We start from the raw sequence: 12,504 nt of genomic DNA, 5'->3' as shown, positions 1-12,504 counted from the left end.
CACACAGTCACAACATCTCCAGTTCTGGCCGGGGACATTTTGCATGTCATCCCCATGTTTAATAGCTCTCTTGTCTGTCACTGTAAGGTGATGTAAAAGATCTAAAATGCCAACAAAAAAAAAATATATCATGTACCTTGCTTGCTAACAGTATAATAGCTAAAAGGGATTTTACTTCACAAGGAACCAATGCAATAGTAATTGCAATAATAAATGTATATTGTGAACTTAGATAACTTTCACCATCTAATAATGCAGCTGTTAGTTATTTGAGCTGTCAGTATAGAATGAAACTGAGCCATGCTTCAAGGAAACAACAAAGTGTTTTGATTAAATATCTTCAACACCTGACATTAGCAAAAGGCCACGGGGATTCATATAGTGGAAGCACATGAATGTTCATCAGAATGCTAGTCACCAGCCTAGTGCCTGGAGCAAAAGTAACCCATTTCTAATCATGCAGAAAAATTGTTTCTTCTATGGTTATACTTGTGTATTCTTATACCTAAGTGAGTAATGTAACATTTGAGTGCTGATGCTTAATTGCCGAATGCCATAAATGCCATTACTAAACCAATGGAAAGATCAAGCAAACTGACAGTGACATTCCCTTTGAGCTAAATGCTAAAGTCAGCATAGTAACATGCTCACAATAACAATGTTATGCTAATGTTTATACATTATTAAACCATTAATCAAACCAATACCTAACCACAGTCAATATACATTTTAGCAGTTTGGATTAAACTAAAGTCCTAGTTAAACTAAACTAAACTCCCTGCGCTCTCCAGGGAAAATATTACGCCAAACTCCCTTTAAGAAATATGACATATTAATAAGAAACACAAGGTAAAGGGCATCATATGTCGACAGAGTCAGAGTGAGTGAGATCAGTCTTGACTTGTCCGATTAAAAAGTGGGGATACAAAAGCACGTTTACTCCCCTAAGTCTAATAGTGGGGGTGCAGCTGCTCCTCTTCACCTATGCTAATGTTTAGCAGGTATAATGTTTACCATGTTCATCTTAGTTTAGCATGGTACAGTAGAATGCTATTTGCAAGTATTTGGTCATAAACCAAAGTACTGAGCAAATTAAAATTTTGACCCGATGAACAGTAACATCAACAAAGTCATTTGTAAACTGCCAGTCACTAGTAAACTAGTGACTAGCGGTGTTGAAATACAAACTCAAAAACGTGTAGTTAAGCTCACTGCAAAAGCGCTTGCTGATAAATTGGACAGGTTGCAAAATGGAAGCTAAGCTAAGCTAAACAAAGCAAAAAATATATAAAATCAATGCAAGGTTTAATGCTAAAAGATGATAAAGCACGGGTACAGAATGCTCTTGGAGAATTGATTGCAGTGTGTGACGAAGCAACATGCATGCATGTCTCTTTTGGGTCTACTGACGTGATGAAAGGGAAAAACACGAAACATGGCAAAAATGCTGTTTAATGATAAGTGTATTGTTGATGCAAAAATGTGGGTCACATACAATTCATGCCCCTGAAAATGGTAATGTTGAGGATGATATTAATCCAAATGACAGTGTTTCCAGTGTTGATAGTAAACGTTCATGTCAAAGGAGTATTAACAGTGGTAAATCAAGTACCACATCCTCTGCACGAATAAAAGCTGAGGTAAATAGAGCTGCACTTGTTGCTCGTGTTGCAGCTTTAAAAGGCATATTTGGAGGAGCAGGAACAACAGTTGAAGAGGAAAAGAGAGGAACTTGATTTGGAAGCTAAACTAGCCGCATCCACTGCTATGTTGGCAGTATTACAGGCCTCTGATCTGAAAGGTTCTTCTCAAGGAAACTCAAATGGCATGAATTCTTATTTTGAAAATGAAAAAAGGGAAATGGAGTCTGTCAATGACCTAAATCCTATGGTAAAGGAATACAAGCCCGGAATGTGGAAATCAACAAAATGACTTGACAAAATGGTCAGTACCACCCAATAAACCACTATCAACAGATTTAGAATTAGCAACTGCTCAGTTAAATGATGAGAAAGAGAAATCTGCATACCATCATCAGATCAGTCAAAATCTGCCCGGAGACATACTTACACATCATGCACAGACAAAATGAAATAACAGCTGCTCTGGTACAGCATCAGCATTCGTTGTCTCTGCCACCACAAGATATTCCCACATTTGAAGGGGATCCTCTCAAATGCAGAGCATTTATGAAAGCCTTTGAGCAAGGAGTGGAGGAAAAGGCAGAAAGATTGTTTGTACTATTTGTCAGTTTACTAGAGGACAGCTGTGAGAGCTGGTGCGTACCTGCCAGCATCTGGCTCCTGAGCGAGGCTATGCTGTGGCAAAGGGCCTTCTACAGGAACACTTTGGAAATCAGTACAAAATCGCAACTGCTTATATGGAGATGGCTTTGGCCTGGCAAACAATAAAATCTGAGGATGTAAAGGCACTCCAAGCCTACTCCTTATTTTTGCGTGGCTACTGCAATGTAATGGAGGAGCTCCAGTACATGCAGGAATTGGATATGCCTGTAAACATGAGTCATTATTTCAAAGTTGCCATTCAACATGAGGCAGCAATGGAGGACCAGAGCTCATGACGTAATGGAATAAACCAACGACAGAACTCACTTTATGGAACCGGTCACATTCATTGAGCATTGTGTCAGAATTCTTTCCGATCCTCCATTTGGTGACATACAGGATCCATTATCTGGTGTAGCTGGGGTAAAGACTATCACCAAATTTAAATCATAGTCCAGAAATAGAGTAAAGAGAAACAGTGTCGCCACCACAGTAACATCTATGGACTTGCCTGGGGGAGTTAATGAGCCAATATCAGATCCAGGGAAGGCAGAGAAAGCTAGATGCCTTTGCCGTGCTCGTAGTCACTCATTGGAAGAGTGCAACAGTTCAAGGGAAAGAAGCACAAGGAGAAAATTCACTTTCTGAGGGAAAACGGAGTTTGCTTTGCATGCTTATGTGTTGGTCACATGAGCTTGGATTGCGAGAGGCGCTTGATATGAAAAATTTGTGGTCAAACTCATCCCACCATGCTTCATATCAAAAGGCAAACAACGGCTCTGGAACAGTCAAAAGAACAATCTAATAACCAGCCAACTTCACTCCAAACATGTGGTCATACAGGGGCTGGTAAGAACCAGTGTGTTCTATCCATTCTTCCTTTAAAGGTGAAATCTGCAAAAGGAAATCACATTATAAAAATGTTTTTTGGATCCTGGTAGTTCAGCCATCGGAACATCTAATGCAGAAGTTGAATATCACAGGCAGAAGAACCAACTTCCTGTTAAGCACAATGGGCAAGAAATTGTTGTTCCAGCCTACTCCTTGTCTGGTTGGGAGGTATCTGATCTGGACAGCAATTACTTTTATTTTCTCCCAGAGGTTCTCACACAGAAGAAAATGCCAGTCACTGCTGATGAACATGGTGACACATGAAGAGCTGACCATATAAATGACCATACTTGTCAAGGGTGCACATCCCAAGCATGAACGCAAATGTCAACCTGTTGATCGGAACAAATGCTCCCAAGATATTGGAACCCTGGGAGGTCATTAACAGCTGTGGGAATGGCCCTCACAAGGATGGTGCTGTGACAGGTCGTTAATGGTCCACTGAATGGAGACAGTGGTGCTTTGGATGAGGAGCTTCCATCTGCTATTGTAAACGGGAACCACTGATTCAATGAAAGATGAGTATGAAGGAGAAAGAAATGTCCAGAGAAGACCTCAAGTTTCTGGAAACTGTGGAGCTCTCAGTAGTACTTCAGGATGGGAAGTATTGTTTGAAATTGCCCTTCAAGAAAAGGGAGGTCAATCTGCACAACAACTTTGCAGTGGCTAAGCAAAGGATACAGGGATTGAGGAAAAGGTTCCTTCACAACAAAGGCTTGCGCCAGGAGTATACAGGGTTCATAAACAAGTTCATTAGTAAAACCTATGCGGAGCAAGTACCTCAGCAACAACTGCAATGGGAGAATGGGAAGGTGTGGTACATCCCTCGCCATGGTGTCCACCATCCAAGGAAAGGATCCCTTTGTGTGGTGTATGACTGTGGAGCCACATTTCAAGGAGCAAGGTGAAGATCACTGAGGAAGACAGAGATTTTCTTCGCTTTCTCTGGTAGCCAGATGGAGATGTCACTAAGGATGACTGTACACCTGTTCGGCACTGTGTCATTTCCCAGTTGTGCAAGCTATGCAGTGAGGAAAACTGCTGATGATAACCAGCCTGAGTTCTTGGCTGAAGTGCTTCAATCTGTCAAGCAGAACTTCTATGTGGATGACTGTTTGAAGAGCTCAGCCACTGAAGGACAAGCTATCCATATGATAAGATATCTTATTGCTCTGTGTTGGAAGGTGGGGGAGAAATGGATGAGCAACAGTCGTGTCATTTTGCGAGCCATCGCAGAGGATCAACGGGCCAAGGACCTAGAGAAGTTAGATCTGGACCAAGACAAATTTCCGGTGGAAAGAGCTCTGGATCTACAATGGTGTGTGGAGACTGACTCTTTCAGATTCAAGATGGAGATAAAACAACAGTCTGTTGTCAATTACCAGCTCAGTGTATAATCCTCAGGGTTTCCTGGCACCAGTCACTTTGCTTGCTAAAATGATGCAGCAGATGAATGCAGATTCTGTATTTTGGACTGACAGCACTTCAGTGTTGAAGTACTTTAACAATGAGGACAGGTGCTTTCATACATTTGTGGCCAACAGAATCTCGACCATCAGAGAAACATCGGAAACCCTCACAGTGGAGACACGTCGGTTCCAAAGACAATCCAGCTGATGATGCATCCAGATGAATGAAGGTCCCTGACCTTCTGAAGAACAGCAAGTGGCTTGAAGGTCCCACATTTTTTTGGAAACATAAGGAGGACTGGCCTAAAACTGTGTTGGAAGTCGCAGTGGACTCTAAAAACCAAGAGATCAGAAAGACAACAGCAAATGTATTCAGGCAACAGCAAATGTATTCAGTGCATGTGACATGTCTAGTCCTACTGACCAGCTCATTGCCTATTTTTTGGACGGGAGGAGGCTCAAGATAGCAGTTTACTGGTTCCTCTGGTTAAAAGCCATGTTGTTGGCGTGGAGTCGCCTGAGAAAGCTGTTGGACGCTTCTATGGCTAACCATCTAGATGAAACAAGTCAGGACAGTAAGATGCATGCTGAAAGACAAAGGGTCATAGTTATGTCCAGGAGTTGCATCTTGATGCTGGATGATCTATTGGGAGCAGAGGTTGCCATCATCCGCTATTGCCAGCGAGATTTCTGCTCTGTCATCTAGGAAAGCAACAGTCAGTTGACAAAGTCCCATATATAGGCTGGATCCAAGAAGAACAGCCTGGAGATTCTGTACTGAATGCAACACACAGCAAATGGTAATACAATCACATCAGACTAAGTGAAGCGCGTCAACCAGGTCACTCCTGGGTTCGACATCTCAGTAGCTTACAGTAATAGACTGAGCTCCTAAAGTGACTGAAACACATGTGACAAAGCACTAAAATAATAAGTAGAGAAAAAACCTTTAAACCTACATTAATTCTTGCAAGTGTTGAAAAAAAGGACAGAGAACTCTACCTCCAATGTGAGCGTTGTAGGCAATCCCAACGATGCAATGGGAGTTATTGGCCGCTGCTGCAACTTCACCTGCACACCGAGTTCCATGTCTACATGTAAACAGAGAGCAAATACAGAAAGTACAACCTGACATACAGATGTGATCTGTTTCAATGCCAAGGGCAGATTGCTGTAAACATTTCTCAAAGCCATATCTGTAATAAAATAACCATTGTATATATCATTCAGAGAAGAGTAACATGACACCGCCTGCGGCGAGAGCTTCCTCTCCTTACAGGCTTAGCAGGGGAATCATTAGTCAGAGGATGACACATTCCCTTTCTTTACTAGACCTACTTTTATAGAAAGCTAACACACCTGAGAACAGATGCTATCTCAAGGCTACCCCTTAGTGCCTACAGATAATGGAAACGTAGTGGAAAACAACAAACAACAAGAATTGATTACCTTATCTCCTATAGCCATTCTACTCTCACAATATTGTTATGAATTTTTAACACCCTCTATGAAGCCCATATATAGAAGACAGATAATATGGTGACCATCCCAAAACTCATGCCATCAGTTTCCAATGTTCACTGTGTTCCAGGAATTGTCTACATTCTACTGTACATTTTCCATAATGCCATTCGATAAGGCCCAGAGATATGGAGTCAGATCAGTCTCATTAATAATGAATGCGAACAGAAGGATTCACAAATGTTTTTTGGGATTTATATATAAATGACTCTCTCCACATAAATATTCTTCAATGCACACAAATAATTATTGTTGTATATAAATGTAAAACAAATCCACATATAAAAAGATGGTTCACAAATGTATTTCTGATGCACACACCAATATTTCTTGTTTTAAATATTTGTAATAGAAATCCACAAATATATGTATTTGAAGGTATTTGCAATTTTCATCAAAACATATTTGGATGTTGTTACATACATACACAAACTGTTAAACCTGCATTTACAAACTGCTTGTCATTTGTGAACTCAATGCATTATTTTTTAGAGTTCCCTGGCGTGGCTCGAATTACAAATGCCTTTTTTTTCAACAGGGAAGTATCTGTAGCCAATCAGATAGCTCCTTGTCAGTGCCCGATCCATACCAGCTGCCCAATCTGTTCTGCACAGGTGCAAAAGTGGTCCTGTCAGTCAACGGAGGTTACCACAAATGTGCCTGTTAAAATTACTTGTGATGTGAATGAATGATCATAAAACAATCCTACTCACACTCAAGATAACAAAATGGTTGTAAATCATTAGAAATGTAATAGTTCAGTCTGTGTATCATTGGACAATCTGTACATTTGTAATTAAAAATGAAAAAAACTTAATTCTGTTTTGTTTTAATTCTGTGTTCATTCAATACAATTCATTCAGTATATGAAAAATACATGTTCCAGATGGTATGTCATTACTAAAGTTGTTGTAAACATACATCAGAGTATATAATACAAAAAATAACAAATTATTTTGAAATCACAGTGTAATCCTCTGTTATAGAGTTGTCTATTTTTAACTTAGACTACTATAATATTGTGTTGTTGATAAAGTAAAAAAAACTCACTGGCTGTCTCTTTATACATCCATAGGCTGTCGTCAAGTAAAATGTTCACACATGCGTGGTACAAATCGGGCAGTAATAAGTATGCACATTTGCAGAATGTTTTTTTGAATTTTTTATAACTTCAATTCCCTATTACATAATAGTGAACTATTACATTTACAATGACTAAAAACCATGTTGTTATCTTGATTTGAAAGATTTTGTTTTAGTTTTTTGAATAGGCACATTTCAGTAACCTTCTTTGACTTACAGGACCTATTTTGCGCATGTGCAGAACGACTCGGGCAGCCAGTACGGATCAGGCACTGACACTTCATCCTTTTCAGCCAACTTTTCCAGGTGTCTGCTAATGCTAACGCTAGCCTAGCTATGATGCTAACCGGCACTCATACGGATCCCTTAGAATTTTTTAAACAATTGTGACCAAGATACATGCTCAGCATAACATTTTACAGTGCAAAAAACGTGTCAGTGCTCTTTGGGGGACAAACTCTGTAGACACTATTTCTAAATTACCTCAAAACCAGTTTGGCATTTCTGTACTGACATTTCTTGTTACTTCGGCCTAGATGATTTATCTTTCTGGCTCTCGTTTGTATGGGAAATAGTAAATTTGAAATTAAAAGATTTTTTTAGCAAGGAAACTCACTGCAAAAGTATGGAATGAATGTACAATCAAAGGTGATGTGCGGGTCAGGGTTTTTTAATATCCACACCGACCCGACCTGTCATTAAAGTCAATCTGCACTGCCTGACCCACAAATATATGCGTTAATCAACCACCTGAACCCGAACCCGAACCCGACCTGACCTGCAAACTGACAACTTTATGTATTGTACTAGCACACTTGCCACTATATCTAGTACTTCTAGATATTCTGATAATGAGTCTGGAACTCATTTGGAACTACTCCTGCTGTATAGTGGGCACTTATGCTACAAGGATAGCGACAAGATCAAAGGACAGAGGGATAGTTGGGGGAAATAGATTTAAGTTGAATGTGACAAGGTGGAGACATATTATTTCTTACATGTTTTCATTGTGCGAGTCATAACGTGGTTTAGGGTCATGGTCATTCCCATTGACATCATAACTTGCTAGATGGTCCTACAGAAATGATAGGACAACAAATAGGTGAGGCAGAGACAGAGAAAACAGCCAACAGTTACTGAAGTTCATAAAAAAGATTTATGCAGTATACATCAACCTGTGCCTTTTCTATTTCAGTTCTTTTTGTGTGGTATTGGAGTGATGAACTGGAGCCTAACATGGGTTACAAACTTGGGTCAATAACCCAAGATGTTACATCTGAAAATTAAATTCCTAAGGACGTATTTTGATTTTGAACTGTATCCATTTTTGGTGATGGTTGGATGGATAGCACATACATAGTTCTGAGCCAGATCAGGGTGGTTCATCTCTATGCCATCATCCAGTATGGTGACCACCACATTCTTGCCGGTGTAGCCCCTCTGCCAGGCTGCCAGAATGTTCATCTCGGAGCGACAGCGGCTGCTCTTATCATTGCAGTGCTGAAGAGAAACATAGACGACAAACACCAGCCATCTTATTTTGTTTTGTCTCGTCAAAATGGAAATGGCAGGATGAATGATTCAGTGTTCTGCACTTACGATGTACCACATGTTGGACCATTTAGGGTCATTGAAATTAATGAAGCTTGGGTCACTTTGGGCGTGCCTCTTTACTCTTGGTTTTACTACCTGCTGCTGGGCCCAGTCCACCTAAGGGTGGAAATGGAAATGGCAAGAACACTGTAAATCAGTTTCAAGTGCAAAAAGAGCTGCACTGTTTTCTGTAGAAGGCCTTGTAAAATACCTACACAATTAATGGTAATTACAGGTAAATGTTGAAGAATATTTTTTTTATAGATTTTATCTATGTTTTCATCGATCTTACCCTGACTTCTGCAGTTACATGAGTGACCCAAGTAGACATCAGATTTGAGGGGGGAGAAGTCTGAATGTGGCCACTGACTATTGACTCTTGCCATAAACCTCTTCTGCTTGTTGGATTATTTGCTATGCTCCACATGACATGTGCCAATAGACCTTTTTCACAGCAGACATTTTTACTTGTCATAGTAGGAAAAGCATTAACAACGGCTCTTTTCTACTGAAGTGTCCCAGTAAGACATGACAGTGTGACAGTGAGCCAGAATGAACAATATCAGGACCCAGCCAAATGGAATTAGCATTACTTTTATTATTTACACTTGGGCTTTTCCCACTGTCGCATGTCAAAATGTCTTCTGTGAGAAAGGACTACATGAAAAATTACACTTTTTTAAATACATCAAACAGAATCATCTTTTTCTGTCTTTGCTATCAAAACATTACTTTCACCACCATCCTCCACCATAAATACAGTGTTGTAGAAGATTCTGCATACCTATTGACTTTATTTGGCCAATTTTTTGTTTGTTCCATTTCCTTTTTTGTCTTGTAACTTCCGGCTGTTTATTGTTGACTATAGTAACAACATTACTGGGTTCTGATTGTTTCACATAGCCTGCTATACATTTCTCAACGTTGGGAACACACATTCACATTTATGAGGAGGTCATGTGACCTGACACCACCACATATATATCAGATATCAGATTAAAAAGAGGAAGTTATTAACATTATTTGCATTATTCACAAACAATCACTAAATCTGCTGATTTTGCTTTGTTGCTTCTAGAAGATGATTAATGAAAATCTAACTTCACGCTGTGACCCCCCCACTCATAAAGCGAATCAACCTTATATTCCCCAGGAACTGCTCTACCACTAGCTTTTCTGTAACTCCTCCTAATGTTTCTGACCACTTCCTCATATCCTACTCTATCCCCCTCTCTCAAACTCTCAAACCTCTGTCTTCTACACATACTGTCCCTTTCCGCCACAACCTTCCCTCCCTGTCTTCCTCCTCTGTCCTATCAGCTTTCTCCTCACCTGACTCCTCACTCATACCTCCCGACCCGCCAGGACACTCTCCTCTCTACTTTGTCCTCTTCCCCGGACTCTCTCTGTCCTCTCACCTCTCGGTAGGCTCGCCCGACCCCTCTAGCTCTGTGGCTGTTTGACTCAGCTGACTGAACCACCCTATGGGCAGCTGAAAGAAAATGGTGAAAAGCCAAGCGCTCTGAGGACCTCCTTACCTAACAATCTCTTCTCTCTTCTTTCTCCACCTCCTTATCTGCAGCTAAAAGCTCTTTATTTCAATCCAAAATTCAATCTTCCTTCTCCAACCCTAGAAAACATTTTTCTATCTTCTCTACCCTCTTCGATCCCGAGTCCCCTGGCTCCCTCCTCCCTTCTACAGAGCGACTTTGTTAGCTACTTTGTAAAAAAGATAGATGACATAAGCTTCTTATTTCCCCACCCACCTGCTGACACCACCTGTCCATATCCACCTCTTCATCTCCTACTCTAACTTCTTTTCAACCACCCTGCCCACATGACCCTATCCCCTCTCACCTTCTTCAGTCTATTGCTCCTGACCCCCTTCCTTTCCTCTCTGACATCTGGTTCCTGACACTCTAAAAGCAGCGAGAGTGAACCCCCTTTTAAAGAACCCCTTCTGATGTGGAGAATGATGTACTTTTCTCTCTTCTTTTCTTTCTATCTAAAACATTTGAGTGTGTTTTCTTCACTCAACCTTCTGCATTTCTCCACCAGAACAACCTCCTTGACCCCCACCAGTCTGGTTTCAAGGCAGGCCACTCAACTGAGACTGCCCTCCTGGCTGTCACAGAGGAACTCCACACTGCTAGAGCAGCCTCCCTCTTCTCCATCATCATCCTGCTGGACCATTCAGCAGCATTTGACACGATGAACCACCAGATCCTCCTCTCCACCCTCCAAGAACTGGAAGTCTCAGGCTCTGCACTCTCCCTGTTCACATCCTACCTCAAGGACCGCACTTACAGGGTCACTTCTACAGGAGAGAAACTGTGTCTGAACCTTGAAGCCTCTCTTCTGGGTCCCCTCCTCTTTTCTCTTTACACCAAGCCACTTGGCTTTGTTATTCACTCACATCCTACCACAGCTAAGCAGATGACACTCAACTAATTCTGTCTTTTCTGAAACCCAGGTGGCAGCGTGACTCTCCTCATGTCTGGCTGACATCTCTCAGTGGATGTCTGCTCACCACCTGAAGCTCAACCTCGACAAGACTGAGCTGCTCTTCCTTCCAGGGAAGGTATCTCCCACCCATGACCTCTCCATTATCATTGAGAACACTGTGGTGTCCCCGGCTAGGACTGCAAGGAACCTGGATATGAGACTGGATGACCAGCAGTCAACATCACTGTGACAACCCACTCCTGCAGATTAATTCTCCTCAACATCAGGAGGATACATCCGTTCCTCACCCAGGAGGCGCAGGTTCTGGTCCAGACTCTTGTCATCTCACGCCTAGACTACTGCATCTCGCTCCTGGCTAGTGTGCCTGCATGTGCCATCTGACCTCTGCAGCTCATAGAGAATGCAGCAGCCGGTCTTCAACCTACCCAAGTTATCCCACACTACACTGCACGTCCGCACCCTGCACTGGCTACCAGTGGCTGCTCGAATCCGATTCAATACGCTGGTACTTGTCTACCATGCTGCAAATGGGGGAGAGGCATCAGCACAGCAGAAACTCTTCCGTTGCAGACTGAAAACTCATCTGTTCAGACTGCACCGTGGCCCATAGAAATAAAATCAAAAAACAAACAAAAAACTCTCTCTCTTATTCTAAATGTAGCACTTGAAACAGTTCAGCATATTTGATGAAGTTGATGTACTTGCATGATTCGCTTTGGACAAAATCATCAGCTAAATATGTAATGTAGTATCTTGAGGACTATGCTGCACTTCTTGTTTTTGATTTTTTTCATCCAACTGCAACTCAGTTGTCACAGCCTGTCATGTCCTCACCAGCCCGTAATCACCCACACCTGCTCCTAATTACACTCCTGCCTTCAATCAGCCCCAATCACATCCAGTATAAAACCACTCCACTCTCCACACTCAGGGTCCGACCTCGTTCGTGTTTAGGACTCCATGCACCAGATTATTCCAGTGTCTCTCCAGTTCCCCGTGTGTTCTCCAGTTCCCTGTGTCGTCGCCGGTCCTCCGTGGCTTCTCTATTCCTCCTTTGTCTCTCCAGTCTCCTGTGGCTTCCCTCCGGTGACTTCTCCAGAGCCACATTACCTATCTCCACATTCTCTACTTCTGGCTGTCGTCTGAATAAAGACATTCCCTTCCATCTCGGTGTCCCCTGCCTGTTATTCCGTGACATCAGTCCAAGAAGAGTGAACTTGTTTCCTATTTTTATTTAAATGTTGGGTATAACCTCA

The 12,504-nt window shown here is 41.7% G+C and overlaps 1 protein-coding gene across 3 annotated transcripts in view; it reads right to left on the bottom strand.

The window, feature by feature from the left end:
• pcsk6 (proprotein convertase subtilisin/kexin type 6) overlaps positions 1-12,504 on the bottom strand; it is a 41,250-nt gene that overhangs the window by 26,105 nt on the left and 2,641 nt on the right. For all 3 annotated transcript variants that reach the window (XM_044202401.1, XM_044202419.1, XM_044202410.1), the window contains exons 3-6: positions 8,789-8,899; positions 8,546-8,689; positions 8,188-8,264; positions 5,588-5,676 (exon numbers count right to left, since the gene is read on the bottom strand). In XM_044202401.1, coding sequence (XP_044058336.1) covers positions 5,588-5,676; positions 8,188-8,264; positions 8,546-8,689; positions 8,789-8,899 — 421 coding nt within the window. The remainder of the gene's footprint in view (positions 1-5,587; positions 5,677-8,187; positions 8,265-8,545; positions 8,690-8,788; positions 8,900-12,504) is intronic.

The sequence above is a fragment of the Siniperca chuatsi genome, linkage group LG1 (genome assembly GCF_020085105.1).
Source record: "Siniperca chuatsi isolate FFG_IHB_CAS linkage group LG1, ASM2008510v1, whole genome shotgun sequence".
NCBI classification, from domain to species: Eukaryota; Metazoa; Chordata; class Actinopteri; order Centrarchiformes; family Sinipercidae; genus Siniperca; species Siniperca chuatsi.
This window is presented reverse-complemented; position numbering and strand designations above follow the sequence as displayed.